Source organism: Cryptomeria japonica, chromosome 6 (genome assembly GCF_030272615.1).
Source record: "Cryptomeria japonica chromosome 6, Sugi_1.0, whole genome shotgun sequence".
Lineage (NCBI taxonomy): Eukaryota > Viridiplantae > Streptophyta > Pinopsida > Cupressales > Cupressaceae > Cryptomeria > Cryptomeria japonica.
The window spans coordinates 31,902,183-31,926,446 of NC_081410.1; the positions used below are offsets into that span (position 1 = coordinate 31,902,183).

Below are 24,264 nucleotides of genomic sequence, written 5' to 3' on the forward strand. Positions count from 1 at the left end.
GAAAAACCCCTCGAAATTTGCGAATGATGCGGATTCGTCAAAAAAACCGTATGGAATCGCCACGTCTACACCGGATGCGTTGGGATTCGTGAGTCAAATATCGGATACGTTTCAGGGGGAAAAAATCGGTACCCTGTCCGAATCCACAGGGATTTCGGGGCAAATCCGAATCCGATACGCACCGCATCCGGATTCGTGGGCAAAATGGGAAGTACCGGTAACTTAGTTTTTTACCAGTTTGACCAAGTTATGAAGAAGACCAGGCAACCTGGGCCAAAACGACATGCATTCACTTTTCAGTGGTGGGTATGTTTTAAATGTAGGTACCCTTGTGTTATTGGCATTTTTTGTGATTGTGGCTCTACCTTCAATATCCAAAATTGTTAACATGTGACTTGCCATCTTTTGCTTCTAGTATTCCAAGTATCTCTTCCTCTACCCTCTATTTCCAACATCAGTCCCCAATTTTGCTTACAACTACAGGATCTAGTTCAAAGCCCTCAATGGCTTCATAAAGACCAACCATAGTTTCGTTATCACTCTTTCTATCTATATGAAATTTGTTTAGGCCGCAAATAGTGAACTGCTGCATGAATAGATGTGTGCATTATTTTCCATCCAATTTTAACTGTATGCCATATCTCAATATAGTTTGTTTCCATATTATTGAGAGCTTTATGAATGGCTTCCTTACAATGATCCGTGTTTTCATAAAGCACACTAAGACAATGGGTGCCACTGAACCATGTGAAGTACTTTCTCAGAAATTGCGCCGCACATATAAAACCTTTGTTGCACTTTCCCAGAAATTGCTGTTTAGAGCGATCTGCACTATGTTCATTCCTTTAGGACCTTTATAAAGAACAAGATTTCCCAACTCAGTTGAGCAAATAATTGTAAGAACCCTAGGGCAAAACAAACAATTTCGATTTGCTGTTATTGTGTGATATTTGACGAGCTTCTGAGCATACAGGAAACACATGACAAGCAAAATGATTCAAGGTACAACCATTCCCTTGATACCAAGTCAAAACCCTTGGATTGTTTTCAATTATCAGATTACTGTTAACTTTTTTTATGAATTTATCCAAAATATTCATGTCTACATCAACTATTCAACATAAACAATCACAAACCATTGTTGAAGTTATAAATACCGTGCCAAACAAATAACAGCATAGAACATGACAGTTACAACAATCACCTGTTTCTTTTGTCTCAATAGTTTTGATATTGAAAAATAAACATAGTTCCAAATGGAATTGATAGACTTAGAATATGCTTCTTGAGCAATTCTTGCAAGCCGTACAAGAATTGTTGGTTTTTTTGTCTTTTTGCTTTGACAAGTCTTTTTTTATAGCTTTTTAAAAAATATATAGCTTTTATACCCTAACTGATCTAAGATTTGCCCATTTTGGATTGCATCTCACTTATATAGCTTTATCGTTTACTAGTTTTAGTTTTAGGTGCACTGTTTTAGTTATTGGATTCTCTTACACATTCTTTATTAACTTATGTATCGTGCTTTACTTTTGAGTTACATTGATTCACTCTGGTCATTTATGGACATTTTTATATTTTCTTTCTTTCTGAGGAAAGTGTAGTTCATCCATGTGTAGCATAGAGTCTATAGGTAATCTATCTTCTAGCTCTATTGTATTCTATTTGCCATGTTAAATGCTTACAACTTCCTATATCTAGTTTGTTTTAATTAGTACAAGGTTACAATGTAAGAATGTTTCATATGGATGTGAATCTATAGTTTTTTAGGTTGTGACAAGTTTTGTAGATAACATTCTATCAATTAAGTCCTAGAACTTAAAGTTTTATCTTTATTACAGAATTTTTTTCCAGCAATGACAAAGATTGTTGGCACACTTGGACCAAATTCGCGATCTGTTGAAGTGATTGAGGGATGTCTAAGGGCTGGAATGTCTGGTGAGCCTTCATAGCTTTCGGTGGAACTTATGCTTATTTTTACATTGTGATATTGCTTCTTAGTTTGTAGCCTTCTGAAACTGTGTCAGATTTTTAAAAAATGAATGATTTGTCTATTTTCAAAGTGTTGCTCTGGTACATATTGACCTGATTGTGTTTTATAACATTGTCCTGTAAATGTCTGGATTCTGGCAGTTGCTCGTTTTGATTTCTCAGATGGAGACAATGACTATCATCAAGAAACTCTTGAAAATCTCAAGATTGCCGTAAAGAAAGTTAAAAAGCTTTGTGCTGTAAGTTTAATTAATCCTTACAACTGTTTTGTTGATAATGTAGAGTGTACTTATAAGATTGCACTACACTCAACTACTCACAATTAAATAGATTTTGCCTTTTTGTATCCTCAATTGGGTATCCTATCAATAATTGGCTTTCCATGCTATCATCCTATATGTAAAGTCAGTAGTCTTTAACTCTTGATTTATGTCATATGAACTTGTATTCTCGAAGAATATCTTATACTTTTTATTGCAACATTTGCTCATTGATCTATAAGTACTACCCTTGTCCTAAATGCTTTTTATTTTCTGGTGCTTTCTTTTGAATTATTGCACACCTCCTTTTCTGATGTTTTCTTAACAAGTATGATCTACAATTTCTACAATATTTTGTTGTGGATAGGAATATAAATCAGATTTCACATTGTGTAGTTATTTACAAGTTCAGTTCTTTATTTCTTATTCTGTTCCATCAAATTTTTTGAACCTAATTCTAGTGTGTGGGGGCTTTATTTAGTTATAGCTTTGTGTTTCAAAACTTCCCACGTATGACAATAACGTATAATGCACATGACAGGTCATGTTGGATACAGCTGGTGCAGAATTGCAAGTTGTCAACAAGAGTCAGCAGGCTATTGTGCTAGAGATGGATGCTTTTGTGACTTTAACACCTGATCAGAGCAAAGAGGCATCATCTGAAGTCTTGCCAATAAACTATGGAGGACTTGCAAAGGTATGGCTCTCATTTTACCCTTTATTTTTCATTTGCATGCGTACACTAATCCATGGGAATTAATATATAAAAAGTAGTACTTGAATTTGTCAGACAGTTGTAAACAACTATGCTGCTGAACATGTCTGAGAGAGAGACTTGTTTTTGCATAAATACATGTCTTTATATTTGATTGCATTGAATTTCAATCTTCTACAACAATCATTTTTATGGTACCATACTGTACAAGAAGTAAAGCATGGAATTTAGAAAACACTGTTATTTATTCTTATTTCAGCTACTGTGGCAATTTCTGAGGTATACACTAGTCTAAGCGGAAGAGCTTGCAAACTTTTTGTCTATTTCCCCCTTGCACATCTCTTAAATCAAGCTTTTTTTCTGTCTGAAAACTCTTTGAAAGTAATATCATGTATATATGTTTGTTTTGACTATTGCTATATCTCCTTCTTAAGGGGCATGTGTGTATGGTCTATTGTTCCCATCCTCAATTTTTTTAACCCTTTTGTTATGTTCTTCTCATTGTGATGTTATAATTTCAAAGGTGCATTGTAACACCTGTACACACTTCCTTTTTATAATTTTGTTGTCTTTCTTCCATGGTTAACATACATCTTCTCTTAGATATCAGTACAATAATTTGGTATTTTGAGAAGCAGTTGGATTGTAAATGGCCAAGTATGGTTGTTTGTTTTTTAATTCTGTGAATGGTATATTTCACTTTATGTGATGTTAATTGAATCATGGGCTATCATGTTCAGGACTCCCACTTTCTCCCGTGCACAGCTGACAATTACTATTTGAATCAATAGGCCACTGATATCTCTGGATTATGTTGCAGGAGGATTGACATCTATTTTGGCTTTATATTTGATTGCATTGAATTATATCTCTGGATTATGTTGCAGGAGGATTGACATCTATTTTGGCTTTATATTTGATTGCATTGAATTACATCTATTTTGTCTTTATATCATGTTCAGGACTCCCACTTTCTCCCGTGCACAGCTGACAATTACTATTTGAATCAATAGGCCACTGATATCTCTGGATTATGTTGCAGGAGGATTGACATCTATTTTGTATTTTGATTTCCTTATTCTACAGGTAGTGACAAAAGGAGATACAATATTTGTTGGGCAATATCTGTTTACTGGAAGTGAGACAACCTCTGTCTGGCTTGAGGTTAAGGCTCTTTTGATATTGTGTCTATGAACATTCTAGCAGAATAAAGTCTGTGCTTTTAGGGATATGTATAGCATGGATGCTGATGATTCTGCCGATTGATATGAGTGCAGGTTGCAGATTTTAAAGGACAAGATGTAATTTGCATTGTCAAAAATAGTTCCACACTTGCTGGCTCATTGTTTACAATGCATGTCTCACGAGTTCATATTGACCATCCTACTCTCAGTGATGCAGATAAGCATGTAAGCTTTCACCTGAATATTAGTTGTAGTTGCCAATATTGTTTTTCTGATTCTGTGATTTGTAACGAAAAGTTGTTTTGTTATAATAAGTTCGTAAGATGAAATGTTTGAGCTAATTCTAGCAATTAACTTGAAATGCTCAGATCTACTTAATATGTCAACTTTTGAGCAATATAAGCTTTGCCTTAGCTAGGTGTGTTGGTAGACAAGTTATAATTTTTTGTAAGATGAACTGAAGATGTGAAATTCTTGTGGATAACATGAGCGTTGTATTTTTATTTGGTCTAGATCATTATATTGTACTAATTGTAGTTAAGTTGCATTTTTATTCTGCCCCAATGTTCATAGAATTGTGATGTGGAGCAGCTGTTTGTTGTATTAGCTAGGTATGTTGGTAGACACGTTATATTTTTTTGTAAGTGAAATCTTTGAGGATGTGAAATTCTTGTGGATAAGATGAGCTTGGTAGTTTGATTGGCTGTAGATTCTTATATTCTAGTTAAGTTGCATTTTCATTCTTTCCCTACGTTGTTAACAAATGACTGTTCTAACAGCTGCTCATGTTACAACTCTGGCAAGACGGGCAAAATAAAAATGCAACTTGAGTACAATATAATAATCTGTACCAAATCAAACTACAAAGCTTATCTTATCCGCAAGAATTTCACATCCTCCAAGCTTTCACTTCACAAAAAAATGTAACTTGTCTACCGACATATGTAGCTAGAGGCAAAGCTTATATACATCATATATGATAAACTAAATATTAAATATTATACACTAATTTATTTCAACTAAATATTATAATATGTCATTATAATTTAATAGTTTTTATTGATTAATTTTAAAATAAAGCTAATGTGACATTATATAAAAAACTTTGTGATATATTTTGAAATTTAAACACTTGTATCTTATCTGTTTTTTGTGTGTTGCTACTGTCATTGCATTTCAGATTTCTGTTGTCTAGTGAGATAGTTTTGCCCTTAAGAAAACATCCGATGCTTTGGATTGAGGTATGATTCACTGTTTTGTGTCAAAGCTTAGTATAATATCAATGCATCAACTTGACCACTCATATTATGTATATAGTCTAGTGAACATTGTGGATGGATTAGCTAGTTCATGTTACATTGATTCAATTAGAGGTATCGAGAATTATGGTTTACTATGACTCACCTCTTTGCCAGTTAGTTCAACACCTCAACATCCTATGTTAGTTGAGGATTCTTGATTTTGTTAATGCTAATGGCAAGCCAAAAATGAGTACAATTCAAAATTGAGTTGTATTGTTTGCTATCCCTCATCTCTTTTTCTATTGGTCGAGTCCCTCAACTTCCTATGTTGGTTCTTAGACTACCAAGTTGGCAGTCATAAATCCAGGAGTTCTTGTCTATCCTATGAGGCAAATGGAATGCATCACATATTATGGTCTACAAATTAAAAGAACATATTCCAATAAAATATCTCACTGACCTTAATTATGTTTTTAACCTCAGTTTTTGATCCTATGCTTGTTTGAAAACCAAGCAAGGGTAATTCCATGCTAGTTATCTGGATTTGTTACATTACTTGGAATTACCCATACAATCTATATCTACCTAACATGAACTTAACATGGACTTAGTTGATTTTGGAATTGGATTCTACATATCACAAAATACTAGTACTGACTTGGTAATTTGAAAAATATGGTACATAGAGAGTTTTTAAGGAAGCAATTTTTTTTGTATACTCCTTGTTATAAATACCATTTGAGGACAAAAGAACTAATCAATTTCATGATACTTTGCAAACATTTGCAAACATACATTAAACGAGTATAAAAGCATACTTGAGTTGAGGGAAACAAGTTTTTAAATATTGGAATAGGTCTATGGTGGTTCTTGCACAATGGTCTTTGATAGGTCTTTGATGTTGCAATCATGATACTTTTACATGTCTCGGCAACATACAATTGATTTGCTTGTGCTATGTCCACTTTTGCCATTGTGACTGTTTTTGTCCTAAGTGTAGTCTGATCATCTTATGCACCAGTCATCATAGTTAATGTTGAATTCTCAATCTTGATTGTACAATTTGATAGTCGATCAACCTCCTTGAATATTATGAGAGATTAATTTGACCCCATGATTTTCTTATGATGGAGATGAACGTTTTAAAGATAAGGGGAATAAATTGAGAAGAGAGAACACAAAAACTTAAAATGTGGAAAGGAGAGAACAAGGAAATTGGTAACATTAGGGAAAAGTCATTGACATCCTGTAATACTCCTGAATTTTGTTTTGTACAGTTTTGCTTCAATGCATGCCATACACTCACTTAATACAAGTTTATATGTGGGGTCTTATGCATTGATTCTGTACCAAATATGAATATTTCTAAAGCTATGCCAGGATGTGGTTTTAAGTTTTTTCAAGGCCCTTGTTTGCCTTTACTAGCTAAAAATCATTGCAACATGTGTCTCATGAATCTATCTTAATAGTTTGGTTGATTTGTTTAATGAGTTTTTAGTGTAATAAACTTTTCATTTTTAAGTGGATTTAGAAGTTAGATACTTCCTGCGATAATGTAGCTTTTTAAAAAGCAGCTGGCAGCATAATCTTCATGTAGACATTGTTTTACATCTTCTATTTGATTCTTTCAAGGTTTGCAATTTAATTTAATGACATTTGCTGTAGGTTATTGCAACTTGGGGAGTACGTAACAGCATTGACTTTATCTCTTTGTCATATACCCGGCATGCTGAAGATATTCGACAGGTGAAAATTGCAATAAACAGTTGATTATTAATTGCTTATTTTATTTGTGCTACTTTATAGGTTCCTATATAATTGTGTCTATTCACTGGGGACTATTAATGTAGGAGCATAAATTATATTCGTAGTTCTACCTTACGAAGTTCAAATGTTTTGGTTCTTCTGTTTGAATGACTTGGGAACATGATCCTTATTAAGGAAATGTTAAACATTGTTTCCTTTTTATTGATCATTTTAAGTAATGATTGCATTATCAAAGGAACATAGACACCACAGATTGTGTGCTGGCTTTCTAGAGAGTTGTTAGGTTTGCTTTTATGATATGGGGAATGCATTATATTCTACCCCAAGCAGTGATTGCATTATCTACTGCAGATCTGAGAATGAAGTAAAATTGATGACAGAATGATAAATGGGTATATCATAGAGAAGTTTAAAATTTTTATTAGTGAAGTACATTGTAGAAAGCAATTTGTTGGATACTTGATACTTGTGCAATTGCCTTAACAAAAGTTTCTTGTGTCTTGTGTAGACACGTGCTTATCTTGCTGAGCTTGGTAATCTTCAAGAGACACAAATATTTGCGAAGATTGAAAATGTAGAGGTATGCACTGTGCCAAAAATGAAGTCTTTAAGCTTTAACTTCTCTTTTGGGTATATGTTTGGGAATCTTGAATGACAATGCCCCACTATAACTGCACCATTGTTTTGATCTTATGTTTGTTGAAACTTATTGTTGCAGGGTCTGGAACATTTTGATGAGATCTTGCAAGAAGCAGATGGGATCATTCTTTCACGTGGAAATTTAGGGATAGATCTTCCACCAGAAAAGGTCAGATATGTAATTTATGTATTCTTTCATTACATCTATGACCCTCTATTTCTTGATTATGCTGAGTTGTTTTTGTGCTCATCTTATCACTTTTCTTATTTAAATTACCTGATTCTTCTTCTGAACAAATGTATAGCTAACCTATGTTTGTGCATTAATATACAGTATATAGTATGGTATTTATTCAAGTCATATTTTTCTTTTGTACTCTTAGAAATACTCGGGTCAAGAACTTGTATATTCTTTGTATCTAAAACCTATTCTTTGAGAATCTAGATGTTAAGCAGCAATGTTTGATCCATGTGGAGGCCCATTCAGATTGTAACAAAGTTGCCATTCTTTTCTTTTCATTTCTAATTCCTCATCGCAATCACAAATGCCTTTGAAGATCTTTATCAGATACTGCTTAGGTAGAGGTTTGGCAATCCAAACCAGGCTGGAATATAAGAGGGATTTTCCTCAAATGGTTAGATGCTTTGTTGGCCAAGATTGAATATGGGACCCAATTCTCTTTAGGAACCAATGTTTCTGCTTGAAGATTCGGAATTGTTTATGGTTTTTAAGCAAGACTATTTTGAAACATGCCCTTGGCACAAAGTATGGTTTATGTATTGTGATGAACCCTTGCTGGTTCAATTCTTCAAACTGCTGTAATTCAATATTTTTTTCTGTGTTTTTGATTATTAGAGATGGTCTTACAGAAGTTGCAGAAGGGGTTTTTTTAATTTTCAATACATATTGAAAGAATACATGAATTTAATCAGCTGAAACAAGGAATTGGAGAATTTAGAAGCATACCCATAGGTCCTTAGCCAATTTATTGAAATTAAAAGATTCAAACCAGCAACTTACAAAGTTCTGATATTTATTCTGAAAACATATCAGATCTGCTCTTATTTAATAATAAGACGCCCAAACAATAAGAAGATGGTGCCAATAAATGAGCAAGCTGTGTGTTTGGGAAAGAGACTTCCAACAAATCTGTCTTGTAAGAAGCCAAATCTGCCCCAATTTGATTCAATTTGATTTCTGAATGAAACCAACCAAGCTGCAACAATTCGATTGATCTTTCACAATCTCAAAGCCACTGAATTCTGAAGAATGCATGCTCTCCAAAACAGCTCCACACCCTAGCCGCCATAGCCAAGTGCTCATAAGAAATGTCAAATGCTCAATATCAATGAATGAGGTCTAATTTCATCTTGGCTGCCTAAATACCCAAAAGGTACGATTTTTGGCAATTAGGTTTTTTTAAATCATAACTTGCTTTTAGGGTTCCCAACTTAACCCTAAAAGGGATGCCCAACTTAGGAGATATTAAATTTTCACTTAAATAAGTGATGGACTTTATGATTTTATTTTAATATTTCATTAAAACATTAATTGCCTGCGAGAACCACTTAAAAATTCATCTCCCCCTTATTATTGCTTAGAAACTAAATCTGTCAGAAGCTGGGGCCACAGTTGACCATGCCAGTGAAAATAGGACCATGTAAGGTGCGATTTTTGGCAATTAGGTTTTTTAAAATCATAACTTGCTTTTAGGGTTCCCAACTTAACCCTAAAAGGGATGCCCAACTTAGGAGATATTAAATTTTCACTTAAATAAATTTAAGTGATGCACTTTATGATTTTATTTTAATATTTCATTAAAACATTAATTGCCTGCGAGAACCACTTAAAAATTCATCTCCCTCTTATTATTGCTTAGAAACTAAATCTGTCAGAAGCTGGGGCCACAGTTCACCATGCCAGTGAAAATAGGACCATGTCTATTTTTAGCATTTCCCCCCTAAAAAATAGGAAATCCTCAAAAAGATGTCAGAAACTGATGAAACGAAGACCAGAACTAAACTCAACACTGAACTAGAACAAATAGACTGACTACCCCTCAAGACACTGCATCATTGACCTCCTTATCCATACCCTGTTAGCCTACAAGGGTCCAAAAATAGGCTAACTCCTCAAACCACTGTCCCTGACTAGGATGGGGACATTACGTGTATCTTCATTAATTCTTGTTTATCCATTATATCAAGGATTTTTGTTTGGTTGGATTCCTATAATTTGTTTGTGAGAAAATATTAGTGCAATGATCTTTTTGAATCATATCTGAACTGAATTCAGTGTATCTGCCCTCTATCATGGTGATCACGGTCTTAATGGGCTGATCCTTTTTCTAGATCTTGGAATGCGATTTCTAGCACTTTGCCTTGGAATTCTTGCCTACTTCAAATTGGTTTCAATGCTTCTCAGAATCATTGCAAATCATAGTGGCATTTTTTGTACTCTTTTCATTATTCTTCCCTTTGCTTAATTAAGGCTGCACCTTGCTGATTAAAAGACTCACCATTTTCCATCTTCCTCTCCATAACAATGTAAGCTTGGACAATTTTTTTTTCAGCAATCTTGGGCTTGTCTATTTAGTCTTCAAGCTACTTCACAATATCAGTCTCGAGTATCTAATCTTGTGTGGATTATTTGACTTCTGAATTTACTGGTATAACCCAGCACACTTGACACTTGGTTTCTTGAAATCACTTCATTTATATCTAGGTGGTTACTTCTTCCAGGCCAAAGAATGTTTATGTAACTTTTCTGCCAAAGGAGTGCAGTGTTAGAAAGCTCAAGATATGTAAGAAAGTGTTGTTTTTTACTTACATTATGCAAACTGGATAAACCTCTTATCTATAATAGTTGATTTTATTTTTTCTGCATCATCAACCTCTACTTGTATTGCCTTGGGCCTGCTCCCTTCCTTTATCTTTGACTTTGGGGGGTCAGTCGTTGGCTGTTATTTTAATTTCTATTGAAATCCTAAGATTGCCATGAGTGCTTCCATGAACTTTTCTATATGTCAAGTTTCCCATTGATTGAGAGAGACTTGCAACATTTGTCTTCAACTTTAGAAGTCTCCATTTTTTATTTTCATACACTTGGAATATGTTTGTTTCTTGAGCGAAGTACTCTAAATTCACAATTCCACCTTATCATGGAAATATATACTCCAGTGGTATCACCTGATTTAACTTTTGTTTCAATGAAATAACACAGTGCACACTGTTGAAGAAACAGTTTGAAAACTCAGTTACTAATATTGATCTTTAACTAGCAAAGGTTTACTGTTATCTAATTCACTGCACTAATCATTCTTTATCTGTGGCTGATTTATGTTAATTATGTTTAGTTTGTATGAATATGATCAGTAATTAGCAAAGGATTACTAGTATTTAATTCACTGCACTAATCTTTTTTTATCTATGACTGATTTATGCTAATTATGTGGCTGGCTATTTATATACATTTATAGAGTTGCCCATATTTCTTGAATTTCTTAAGGGAATGAAAGGTGAACTTCAAAACATGGAAAAAGTAACACTTAGCAGCACACACATACTTTCAACATACAAGATTTACTGTGGGAGGACCTAGCACATGCATGGTTAAACACACAATTTACTCTATAGGAACCTAGTGCAGGAAGACTCTAGCAAATGGGGCCTTCACCTCATTCCATTTTCATTTACAGTATACAAGCTCACAAGGCCCTGAAACACTGCCTTCAACCTATCTCTTCTGAGAAATAGAAATTCCTGTTCTCTACTCGCACACCCTGTGTGCTCTACAATTCCGAAGTGCAACTCTAGATTCATCTTCAGCTGCCCTGCAGGACTCTCCTTTCAATAAGGCATGATTGAAAACCTACACCGAAACATCCAAATGATGATCCAACTTAACAGCTGGCATCCAATGGATTGAACCTCCACTCTGAGTGATCGGTTTTTATTTGCTGTTTTTTGGGAACAGTTTGGTCATGGTCATACCTTTCTGTGTTTTGATGTTTCTGTAATGCTGTGTTTAAAAGTGCAGGTTGTACAAGGCCGTTTTAGGACCCCATACATTTTATTTAAAGTCTTTTTACAAATCTTGAAGTGACTAAGTTACTTAAATTTTAGTGTTCTGAGTATCATGCAAACAGATAATAGTCTTGCGTTTTAACAAGAACAGGTATACAATAATTGTGATGTGAATCATTTACAAATGGATCCAATTTGGATAAATGTGTGGACAGTTTCTGGTGTTTGATTTGGGATTAGAGTAGTTGCACTGAAATTAAATGTTGGGAAAAAACTTCATTCCTGGTAGACATGGAGAATAATTTTGTAACAGATATCAATTTATTCTGTGAACTCGAAAATTAGAAAAATCAAGTAATCAGAATTTAGTTTTCCTCTTCTGTTGCTTGTTACTTTATGTAGATAAGATCTAAGGAGAGTCAGAAGTGAGAGAGAGCATTGGGGACAAATATGAAATTAAGTTACTTTCTTAATAATGCAAGGAAAATTTTCTTTTCCAACTGTGCAGGTGTTTTTATTCCAGAAGGCTGCCGTACATAAGTGTAATATGGTTGGAAAGCCAGCTGTTATCACTCGTGTTGTTGACAGTATGACAGACAATCTACGCCCAACTCGTGCAGAAGCAACTGATGTTGCAAATGCTGTGCTTGATGGTGAGCAAATCCTTAACCTTTGTACATATGAATTGTCTGAGTCTTTTGACATATATAACTGTGACTGAGGATGAGATGTCTAGTTATGTCACATAAAGTTGATTAACACTCTTTGAAAGTTAATTATTCTTCGGTTGAAGATTACTCAGCAGGAAATTCATGGTTACAGGTACAGATGCAATTCTGTTAGGTGCAGAGACTTTTCGTGGATTATATCCCATTGAGACCATCTCAACTGTAGGAAGGATCTGTGCAGAAGTGAGTTTCTGTGTAGTAACTTCTGTTTGCTTCCCTTTCTCCAAATTTATGTGATGAGATATCAATTTTGAGATCATATTATAATCTGAATAACTCCTTAAATGACAACATATGCTTATTCATGCAGGCAGAGAAGGTGTACAATCAGGCTGTTTATTTTAAGAAGACTCTCAAATGTCAAAGTGAACCAATGTCTCACTTGGAATGCATTGCAACCTCTGCAGTAAGTACATAACATCATTTTAATTAGTTTTGCTGTGATTCGTGGGTTTCCTTTACAGATGAAATTTAATGAAGGTTGTAAATCTCTTTTTGTTTGATTTGTGGAAATTGATGAAAATCAATTTGATACAACCATTTGTATTATAATTTCAGGTAAGTGCAGCAATCAAAGTGAAGGCTTCTGTTATAGCAGTATTTACAACATCCGGACGAACTGCTAAGTAATTGTTGTCACATTGTACATTATATATTCTTGGACATTTAAAACTATTGAATTTGGGGAATTGGTGATAAGTCACAATTTGGTTTTATTTTAACCATTATTGAGGATTGGTTATTTCATAAATAAGGCAATTTTGTCAATGCTAGATTACCTGTTGCCTTTACATGTGAATTTCATTTATCAACCAAAGATGAATGCACTGCTTTAGGAAATGCTCTGATATATAGATAACTCATCTATGCACTCTGATTCTTAACATGAGATTTATGTCTTATTTGCCCCAGGTTGATTGCGAAGTACAGACCTACTATGCCAGTAATTTCTGTTGTCATTCCAAGGTTGACAACAAATCAACTGAGATGGAGCTTTACTGGTGCATTTCAGGTATGCTATACATAACGAACTGTTCTGTTTTTTCTTCTGTCAGAGTGACACAGATTGTACTGATCAAAGTAACTTTATCATTCTGTGTGAGTTTGTGAGCAAGTCTTTCAAGTAAGATTAATTTAATAAAAAATGATGAGATCAATACTTACATCTCAGAATTATGTGGTGCTGGTTCAATGGTATATAACCATGGATTGGGGTCTTGTTTGAACTGGATTTGTGATCTGGGCCAGTCTGTTTGAAAATTTGCATAGGGGGTGGGATATGTATTGTGGGTGAAATTAGGTAGAATCTAACAGAGCCTGATGCTATACAAAACAAATCTCTATGTAGATAAGCAGTTTTGTTGAGTTAATTTATATTTTTTTATTATTTCTAGAATGAACCAGGAAATAGCCGCATGCTTGACTTGGCATAGATAACATTTTTGTTTCTTAAAACCCTCCCTGTGCTGGAAAAAACATCCGTGCCTTTTGGTTTTGATAAGAATGGAGAATGCGGTCTGTGGGTGTGGCAGAGTGTGTTTAATATTTTATGATTAGTGAGCTATTTTGTCTTAAGCTCACAATTTTCTTGTAGAGACATGCTCATAATTTAATGTTAGTAATACTTAAGTTGATATGTGGGCACAACATCAGGTAGGATACCATGATGCTTTAAGGTATAGTTTTTGGAATGCTTGTGTATTGCATGCCTCAATTTTGGCTAGTCCATGGAATCCCCCATTATTGTACTAATCTTTCACTGATAACCATTGCAAAGGTAAAAATTGAAAATAGATGGGGACTTATTTTATTGTGAAAGGCTTATTTTTATGACTATTATTAAATTGTGAAAGGTTTATTTTTATGACTATTGTTATTTTGATGATAAGAATTTACTTATTTATTAAGGAAATGTATTTTATGGTTTAATATTTAAATATAGACACATCAAGGGTATAATGGGAAATGGGTATATATGTATATATTGTATGGATGAATTGAATGTTGTAAATACGAGTAGCTCACAACATTACTAAAAAGCTGAGATACCAGTTCTTGGGGAAAAAGGCTGGGTCCGGGTCCTGCCCAGGTGGCTGGGTTCTCTGTGGCAGGACCCACAGAGAACCCGGCCACCTGGGCAGGACCCGTGTGGAACCCTGGGAGAACCCAGGCGGACTCGGGAGAACCATGGCCCATGGGTTCCCAAAAACAGGGCCCACGGGTCATAAAAGTAAAAAAAACAATTGAAAAACAACTATGTATCATTTATCTGTTATCATTTATGTATATATGTACTGACGTACCCGTACCCAAGTTTTTTTTTTAATTGGCCGAATCCGTATCGTATCAGTACCCGAATCAGTACCTTAGCTAAAAAGAAAGAGAATATGATATTATTTATATTAGGATACTGATTACATAGAGGTTCATCTCCTTATAGAGTTTGGAGGATGAAAACAAATAAAGATGCAAAAGATAAACATGACATGACTCACCCTAAACGCTAAAAATAGTAAACTCACTTAAGTCACTAAGATGACTTTATTACAAAAGTAAGTGTCATTTTGTAATAATCATTTAATATATTCTTTTAACACCCAAATGTAGGAATTATATTGCGAGCATGAAGAATGAACTTTCAAGATTCATAGGCCTCTATTTTTGCAGGTGATTTGTTTATACGGTGGTTGGTGGTATAATTTGTTTCAAGATTTTTTATAAAAAAACAATATGGTTCAAGGTAGAAGTTCTTTTCATAAAATTATGTCAAACCATCATAGTTTTGTGCAGGAAATGAAATTTTAAAACTGGAAAATTTCAAATCATAAATATAAAAAGAAATCATAACAATCCAATGAAATTTTATTTAAAGAAAAGGCAGAAATTGATCATTAAAGAAATTACAATCTCAAATGGTACACATGTTCTTTTTTTTTTTTGGTTTAAAATTGAGGGTAAATGTTTTGACTGGAGCTATTAACTGGCGAGGCCACAAACAGTGGATCTCATACCCAACATGAACACTCAAGAGTAACACCCCAATAGGGGTTTCAACCTTGGTAGCAAGAACCACAACATCACGATTTAACCATCACACTATTGAATTTGAAAGCTTCTGGATTTGACTGCATGACCATTTTTTATATTAATGCTTCAGATCATACTCTATGATCATGCTATGCCATTAGGGGCAGCTACACATGGGTTTTCAATCTTAGTTTTCCATGAAAAAAAAATTGGTGTTCACTTATGATTAAAGTAGATATACAACATATTATCTAGATTCAATGCAATGCTCCATCTGATTTATTTCTGACACAGGAGGTCATTGCTTGATGAGGTGTTACATCCTTTCCTGCAGGACTTTATGTTTGTGTATATATTCATTTTTTAATTTTTAATTTCAGATTTCTGGGCATACCTATATAGTATAGGCTCTTGGTGAGATAACAAAAATGCTAGCCCTTGTTTTTGTGGGAAACCAAATCAAAATTTAGATGAGAAGGCAAGTGCTTGTCTTGCAAATTAGTTCATTTTTCTGTTAAATGTACAGTTGTATCTGTGGCAAGATATGTTGAATTATTGCATGAAATAATATGTAAGAGCATTAAAGATGATCATTATTGGCATGATCAGTCTTAAGAGCATTAAAGATGATCATTATTGGCATGATCAGTCTTGTTTGGTATTATTTCTAAGATTCCAAATCAACCATAAAAGGGACCAGGGTAAAAACAATTACCATAATGAAGTCTAATCATAGTAATTGTGACATGATCTGTTTCATTTGGTATTGCTTCCAAGACTCCTAATCAACCATAAAATCAACCAGGGTAAAACAATCGCCATAATGAAGTCTTATGTGTAATGTCTCCTTTTTCCGAGTGAGCCTCCAATGGAGATTTCTAGCCTATTTTATTCCTGTAGGCAATAATAAGGGAATAAATTAATTAAGTTAATTATTTTAAAGTTGTCCCAATAAAATTAAATCCCAAGGATAATTTTCTGTTAATTAATTTAATTAAAATGACTTAAATGGAAAAATAAATTAAATATTACAAAGTCAATTTATTAAATAAATTATCTTCTAGAAGCTTTAAGGAGGTTAAATCAGATCTTTCTAGAAGATCCAGCTGAACCTTTAAAATGAAATGAGAGCAAGTCATTTGGACATCTTGGATTTGATATTTCTTTAAGAGGATTTTGGAGAGCTTTTTCTCCAGGTTCAGCATTGCCGTAGGACAAAACCCCTTGGGTATTTTGGTTGGTTGGATGATAACCCAGCTTAACCCTTGGTGAATTCATATCAGGGTTCACAGTTGCACTTCAATGGTCAAATTGTGAAGACTTTAGAAATTTGGAAGTCTTTCCGAAAAGGTAAAAAGTGGGTTTCGGGCAGATAAAAGATTAATGTTATTTTTAAATATTTGGAGGAAAAGGCACAAGGGTTGCAAGCTACGGTACCTGCTACATTACGGCTACAGTGATACTATAGTCCCCACATTGTGATGAATAACTCAAGGGGAACTAATGATTGCACAAATGTCAGAAATTCTTTATGCTCGACTTTCAACACATAATATTCTTTATCTCAAATGTCTTTAAATTGCGGAACACTTTTCTTATATGAATAATAAGCATGTTTAGGAAAACAAAATAGTTGTAGGTTATGTAATATATAAATCATCTTTTGTAAGAACAAATAAAAAAACATACATATAAATGGTAAGCAATGTTTTTTAATCAACTTTCATATTTTAGAATGTTATAATAAGACGTACTTGGTTTTTTATTTTTGAACTTAGTGTGAAACATTATGCCATTATCTTTGCTAAACAACGTATCTTTTGGAATTTTATAGTCATCAAATTTCATGCAGAACCCGAACCAGTTCACTTTGGGTAACTCATTGGTCACATTTCCAGAGGATTCAAACTCATGCTCTCTTGTATCATCAGACAGATCCATTCTTCAGGTAGAGCTCACAACACACATCTAAATTCTGGTGACCATGTTTGGTAATGCCTCCCATCTACAGGGAGCTATATATGTGGTTGCTACAAATTCGAGGAATGATGGGGAACATTCGTGACAAATTATGCTTTGAGGAGATATTGTATAGGCCAAACTCAGATGAAATGCTGTGCATGCATATGATTGGATTGTTATTCTTTTACTAATAGGAATTATTTTCCCCGTCACAATCATCAGTCTGTACCCTAGTTTATAGTTCAAAAGTATCAGTGAAAAATTGCTGACACATGAGTTAACTTGGAGGTGATTTCTACTGGAAAATCGGCAAGTTAATCGTACAATACTGATGAAATAGGTTTGTATGAATTTTGTTTTAAATTTGTGTTGTGCGCCCTTTCTGTGCACTTTGGCAATGGGATCTGAAACAGCAATTTGTGCTGATCATTGTGAGTGAGTCTGGCAATGACCAGCTGGGAAAATGCTTTTCTCGCGTAGACAGTGTAATGGGATTTGGGCTGGATATTGTGAGCACTCTATCGAGAACATCCAATCGCCTGATGTATCTGAGACTCAGTATATGCATTTTACAGTGGCATTGGGGGAATCAACAGCAATGATGGAGCGCCTGAATATTTCTTTTTTATTATGTATTTTCAATTTTATTTTTGTTTTATGATTTTTTATTATGTATTTTTAACCTAAGACTTTTAGGTTTGAATTTGAAAATTAACATTAATACTTTTATTATTAATATATGTGAAATTGTTAATATATAACTATTATTATATGTTACTTTTATTAATATGTATTAATAGTTTTAAATTTATTAATACATAATTTTCTATTAAAAACAGCCCTAACCAACTAGGAATGATTAGCGTGCTTATGGCCATGGCAGATTATTGATGTGCTAATGAACTACTTTTTTGATCTATGAATGAAGGAAAGACTACTCAGTTATTTAAATTCTGTTTTATGCATATTTTTTTTAGTATTGGGTAAATATGTTTTTTTTTTTATGTTTGGAAAGATTCCTGAGTTTTTACCGTGTCTGAGTCAAACGTCTGCCAAGTTTGTTGGGTAGTATGTTTTTAAACTATGACTAATAGTATCTAAAGGCAAAATAAGTAAAGTGATTAGGGAAGATGCGTATAAATGGTTCGATAATGGCATAATGTACCTTGGCATAATGGTTCGATATGGTATAAATGGTTCATGCTCGTTTTAAATATCATTGTACCTTGTAGGTATAATGCTTAACATCATGTGAGGATTGCATTTCTTTTGTGTTATATATTCCAATTAACCTTATCATTAACAAGTATGTATTTTCTTCTGGTCTTGACTTTTTCCTTTTGTAGTGTACTAATGTTAAACAGCTAGAGTAACGAAAGGGCTCTGTAGCTCACTTTCATATTATTTTAGGATCGCCAGGCGACATGGTATTTGGTAGAGTTGTTGAGATATATTCAAAAAGCAACATTTATCTTTCTCATTGTAGTCTGTGAGCATGCTGAGATGTTTAATTAGTTTTCAGGAGCAAACTTTAATCTCTTTGAATACAGATATGATATAAATTTTGTAGGGAGATAACTTTAGATTCATCATACAACATCATTTGTTTGTGTTTTTGACGTTCACACTTAAGTTTAGTGTGATTTAGTATTGGAAATTAGTAGTACTATTATTAGTATAAGAATATTGATGCTAATTGGTAATGATACAAGAAATGAGAGAACAAAGGGTTTGTTATAATGGAGATTAATTTTCTTGCAGGCAAGACAGTCTCTCATTGTTAGAGGAATTTTTCCTATGCTGGCAGATCCGCGACACCCGGTAAGTCCTTTTAACTTGAGGATTGCCAATGAGATTTCTTAAATATCAATCATATCTGCTAAAAGAAAGTCCTCAAACGATGAAGTAAATTTCTTGATTGCAAGCATTTATATTGTTATGTTGAACCCAGTGATAAGATGCTATCTCAGCTTGACCATTATGATAATATATAAAAACAATATCTGCTTAAACCATATTATTCCTTCTATAGCTATCTCTTTTCCTCGTTGGGGTAGAAAGTGAAAGATATATCCTGCATGATTCTTTGAGGGTTCAATTAAATTCTTTCTTGCATGAAGTAAATTGTTCCGACATGTAAAATTCTTTTCTGAAGTTCGGAGCTGTTTTATTTGATATCAGAAGAAGAGATTAAAATGGAATGAACCAAGGAGGGTGCCCAATAGTGTGTTAATATTTTCTTTTCATACTAAATATGCAACAGTAATGAATCTCTGATAATCTTCAAACCCTTTTTATAAGTTTGAATATCTTTTTAATCATTGTGTTGCAGGCTGAGTCAACCAGTGCCACAAATGAGTCTGTATTGAAGATTGCATTGGAGCATGGTAAAGCAGCAGGATTGATCAAGCCTCATGATCGAATTGTTGTATGCCAAAAAATAGGCGATTCAGCAGTTGTGAAGATAATTGAGCTTGAAGATTAGAGTGATGGAAAAAGCGGTGTGTGGTTATTTACTGTATGTATGCTTTTTGTTGAGGTATTTGCATGTACCTCATTTATCCAATAGCTAAAAGACAGCTGATAGTACTCTCTCAATTTTGTAGACCTTTTAGGTTGCATTTTGAATCTCTCTGCAAAATCTATGCTGATTCAGCAAGTGAATTTTGATATTCAAAGTTTTGTTTCTGGTAATGTAAGCCAGTGCTTAATTTAATGAAATAAGTTTTGCTTAGGCCCATTATATAATAGGCAAGTACACTAATTATTTCCATACGAAATCGCATGGCGAGCCTGTAGTAGAGTGTAATAGTAACGCTTTGCATTGAGTCTGTAAATTCCTGCATTGGATGTTCGAACTGTATTTTACATCCAAGAGTAATTTATTGTAGATGAAATCAAAGTGGAATTTAGAAATATGGTTTCTCCACATTATATCAGACATATTACTATGAGACATTAAGGAATGCTGATTCACTTCAATTTTTTCATTTAAAGAATTTATAAAATTATCTTGCCTAAAGCATATTAGAATTAATATCTTCAATATGAAGAGAAGAATTATTAATAGATTATTTTTCTGATTTTCTTGGACCAGAAATAAATTTCTGACTATATCACACAGGAACATGTGGCTTTTCCATTCACACTGTCACTGGAATGTTTTGAGGTCATGGGAACAGCTGGCTGTGCCCATGATGCCTAGCAGTCCCAGCAAACAATAAGGTTAGAAATTGAAAAAAAAAAGAATGAATTGAGCATAGTTGAAAATTCTGCCGCATTAAAACCAATCTGGCAATCTTCATTGGTCATAGGTTAATAGACCTAATAGGAATGCTTTCAAAGTGGGACTGTACTGAGGATTAATAATATGTATTTTTGCTAAGTAACGTTCACTGGAAAAATTGCAAATAAGTTCAGTATCAGATGCATATTGTCGTATATTTTTTGTATTGAGGGTATAATTTCGTAAATAATAAAATTCCCATTGTGAGCATGCACTAGTTTGCAATCACATAAGACAAAATGGAAATATAAGTCTACACTTGCAACGATTAGGTGAATTTCTAATGAAATTTTTAATCTACAAAAATAGTACAATCTGGAAGCAGCTCAGATCATAGGACAATAGGGAATTTTTAATGATTAGTTTGATGAGAAATGAGAACGGCGGATCATAGGTAATTATTTTTAGTTTTCAGGTTGTCTTGTTTGCAGTATTAATTTCTTTGAGAGGCCTCTGGAATCAATGACATGGGCGTTTATTGTCTGAGCATTTCAGATCCTTCCACTGGATCCATATTCAGGTAAAAACAGTGATAAGAGGTTAGCTACCTGAGTCTGAAAGGAAATGTTGCAGTTAGAGGTTGTATTGCTGCTAGGACTGGAGCATAGAAACACAAGCTGATGTTAACCTACCATGTAAACAAATTTGTGACACTAGCTAGTATTTCTAAGAACATAAGCTGTACTAATTCATCATCAATTCACAGGAAGAGAGAAATGTATAATACAGTATCTCACTAATTGAAAATGAAAACAATGAAATTTTGTTAAACTTACTTTATGTTGAGTCTCATGTGAATTCTCAATTCAGTTCTAATGTTACATGATAATGGTAAATATGATATATATGATGAATGCCCTGTATATGAAAAATTTATATAATGAATGTCCTGTAATTGTATATGAAAAATTAATATTTTCTACATTTTAAAATTTACCCCTATTCATTAATTGCTGTCTCCGTAAAAAAGATCTTCTATCCCCTACCATCCCAGAAATGTGTACCCTGCTCTCACCAGTCCCAGGGGAATGCCACGCAACTCTAGAAAGAGTTTCTTTAGATCTATTAAAGTGAATCTTTTGTTGTGTTGACAAAGCTGATCATGCTCAGAGGCATGTCTTTCTAATTTGTATGTCTGGTGGAGGATTTGGTGAACAAAAATAATGTTGTAATGCAAATTGAGATTTGCAACATTCATATGAGATGCTTTCAGCAGACTTCAAAAGATTTTAAGATATAAACAAAGGTGTGATACTAAGGTGGGAAATTTAATTTGGAATTGGAATTCCAAATGCAGGATGCCAAAAGCCACTGGAAATCCTTATAAATAATGCCTGTGTGATTAGAATTTTTTTGTAGGGAGGATAAACATCCTGAATATATTTGCAGCCCATTGATATATGGGGTGCTATGGGCATACAGGAAATTGACCTCCTTTGGCTTAGTGCCAAGGACCGGGGCAACCATGATTCCCCCAGGGCATGATCCTGATTTTATCCGTTCAGAGCATTGGACCTTTTCCCTCAGCAAGGCTTGATAACTGATAGAGCAAGGGCGACTTTTAATGTAGTTGGGGTACAGGTGGATTTGTTCAAGTTGCAGTGCAGCCATGACTTTTTTTTTAACTATGGTTGCATTTATTGCATAACTTTGCCTGTACGTTGAAGTAGTTTAGCAGCTGCACTAGATATTGTTAATTTTGTCAGTTAGTTCCAGAGAAAAAATGTGGTTAAGCTAGGGTTGAGGTGTTGCGTTGAGTAAATGGAAGCGATTGTATCATTGAGGTTTTTGCTGCATTTCATTTGCAAAACACCTGCTGTAGACACAGAAAGAAGGAAAAAAAGCACACTTGGCATGCTGAATCTGAAAAACATTTATTTACAGAGTTATGAGACTACCGAAGTTGATATGATTGTCAGGTTGTCATATAAATCTATCAGGTTGTCGTGGATCAATTTGGAGTGCTCATTTTAGAGGGGGTTTCCCCCATCCAGTGGTTTTGACTTTGCTATAGGGTGGCAACCTAGGGTTTTCTTTCATCATGGAATTTTTTGGTTGATCGATTTTCATTTTTTTGTTATCGGATAGTAGTATAACAAAGCAGTGCTGAGCAGAAGAATGTTCAGAAGGATAGGATAATCAGAAAATCAATTATAAAACAGTTCAAGGAGGCAATCATTGTTTTGACTATAAAGAATGTTTTAATATCACTTGTCACTTATTTGTCTTTATTTATGAGTGTGTAGATCAATTTATCATTTTAATATATTTTCAGCCATTAGAGAGATTTGAAAAATTGTAAACCTATTGTGGATGTTTTTGTAGCATCTCTTTTATGTGTTTGTATATGGGTTTGCGAATTTTATGGATGGATTACTAAGTAGATAGATCTATGAATGGTATATGTTGATGCTTAGATAAGTAGATCTATAGTCACCACCTTTTCTAGCCATTTCCCCTAATTTGCTGCCCTGGAAAACTCATCAATATCTTTGTATGTGTTCCAATCAACTTACACCTAAACAAAATCTAAAAACATTTTGTTTCAGTTTTCGTTTGTGTTCATAATTCATTATTTGTAGAGTAAAGAACACCACCTTTTGTAAATCATGGAACTCATGGAAATCACCCTACATTGCACAGTTTTTAGTTTGTGTTCATAATTTCATTATTTGTAAAGTGAACCATTTTTTTAAAAATCATGGACCTCACCTCACCTTGCATGTGAATGTGTGTCCAAGGTGTTGTATCAGCTATACAGGGGCTAAAGATAGCTATTGCTTAGTACAATGACAACCTTAGGGGTCGAGTATGTGAGTTGAGTAGCTATCATTCGTTTCATTGTTTCTTATCTTAGGTGTTTTCAATAACCATTTAGATATAACCCAACAAATTCCCTTTGAAGTTCAACTTGATCTCAATGTGTAGAAGATGATATTCGTTGGTGTTGATTTAGCTCTGAGTCCTCCATAGTTATATATTAATGAACTAATCGTATTCCATTGTAGACAACTTTGGCTTGTGGATGAAAATCAATTTAAGGAATGGAGCAATGATTTTGAGACCTAACACACTATCATGTTCACTTGCTCCTTTGATTGTAGTTTGTGGTAAGGTGGTTAAAAGTGATTTTTCTTTTCTTGTCATAGTCTTATTTCCATATTCAATGGGCTTTGGCCTTCTCTCCTTGATCTACATCAATGGGTTTCAAGTTCTTGAAGGCCTCTCAACATGGATCCTATTGATCTTCATTGTACTAGAGGTTTCTTTATAGTGGGTTTCATCTCTATTGAAGACTTGGAGGCTGTATAGGAGGGCCAGGGATGGTTTTGGTGAGAGCACCATCTCTCTCAAAACATAGTTTCCCTCTTTCAACCCATGAACTAAATCTCTCAAGGTTGTGCATGCTTGGGTTCTACTGTCGTACCTCCCTCTTC

At 34.1% G+C, this 24,264-nt stretch overlaps 1 protein-coding gene across 2 annotated transcripts in view; it reads left to right on the plus strand.

The window, feature by feature from the left end:
• Window positions 1–20,523, plus strand: part of LOC131069999 (pyruvate kinase 1, cytosolic) — a 31,454-nt gene extending 10,931 nt beyond the window's left edge. Inside the window, exons 2-17 of one of the 2 annotated variants that reach the window (XM_058005550.1) lie at window positions 1,842–1,938; window positions 2,134–2,231; window positions 2,794–2,949; window positions 4,054–4,131; window positions 4,245–4,376; window positions 7,058–7,138; window positions 7,668–7,739; window positions 7,878–7,967; window positions 12,333–12,477; window positions 12,647–12,735; window positions 12,863–12,958; window positions 13,111–13,178; window positions 13,465–13,564; window positions 17,432–17,527; window positions 19,303–19,362; window positions 19,874–20,523. In XM_058005550.1, coding sequence (XP_057861533.1) covers window positions 1,842–1,938; window positions 2,134–2,231; window positions 2,794–2,949; window positions 4,054–4,131; window positions 4,245–4,376; window positions 7,058–7,138; window positions 7,668–7,739; window positions 7,878–7,967; window positions 12,333–12,477; window positions 12,647–12,735; window positions 12,863–12,958; window positions 13,111–13,178; window positions 13,465–13,564; window positions 17,432–17,527; window positions 19,303–19,362; window positions 19,874–20,026 — 1,611 coding nt within the window. In that variant the 3' untranslated portion in view covers window positions 20,027–20,523. The remainder of the gene's footprint in view (window positions 1–1,841; window positions 1,939–2,133; window positions 2,232–2,793; window positions 2,950–4,053; window positions 4,132–4,244; window positions 4,377–7,057; window positions 7,139–7,667; window positions 7,740–7,877; window positions 7,968–12,332; window positions 12,478–12,646; window positions 12,736–12,862; window positions 12,959–13,110; window positions 13,179–13,464; window positions 13,565–17,431; window positions 17,528–19,302; window positions 19,363–19,873) is intronic. The other variant, XM_058005551.1, reaches the window with a different exon arrangement.
• Window positions 20,524–24,264: the final 3,741 nt, after the last annotated feature.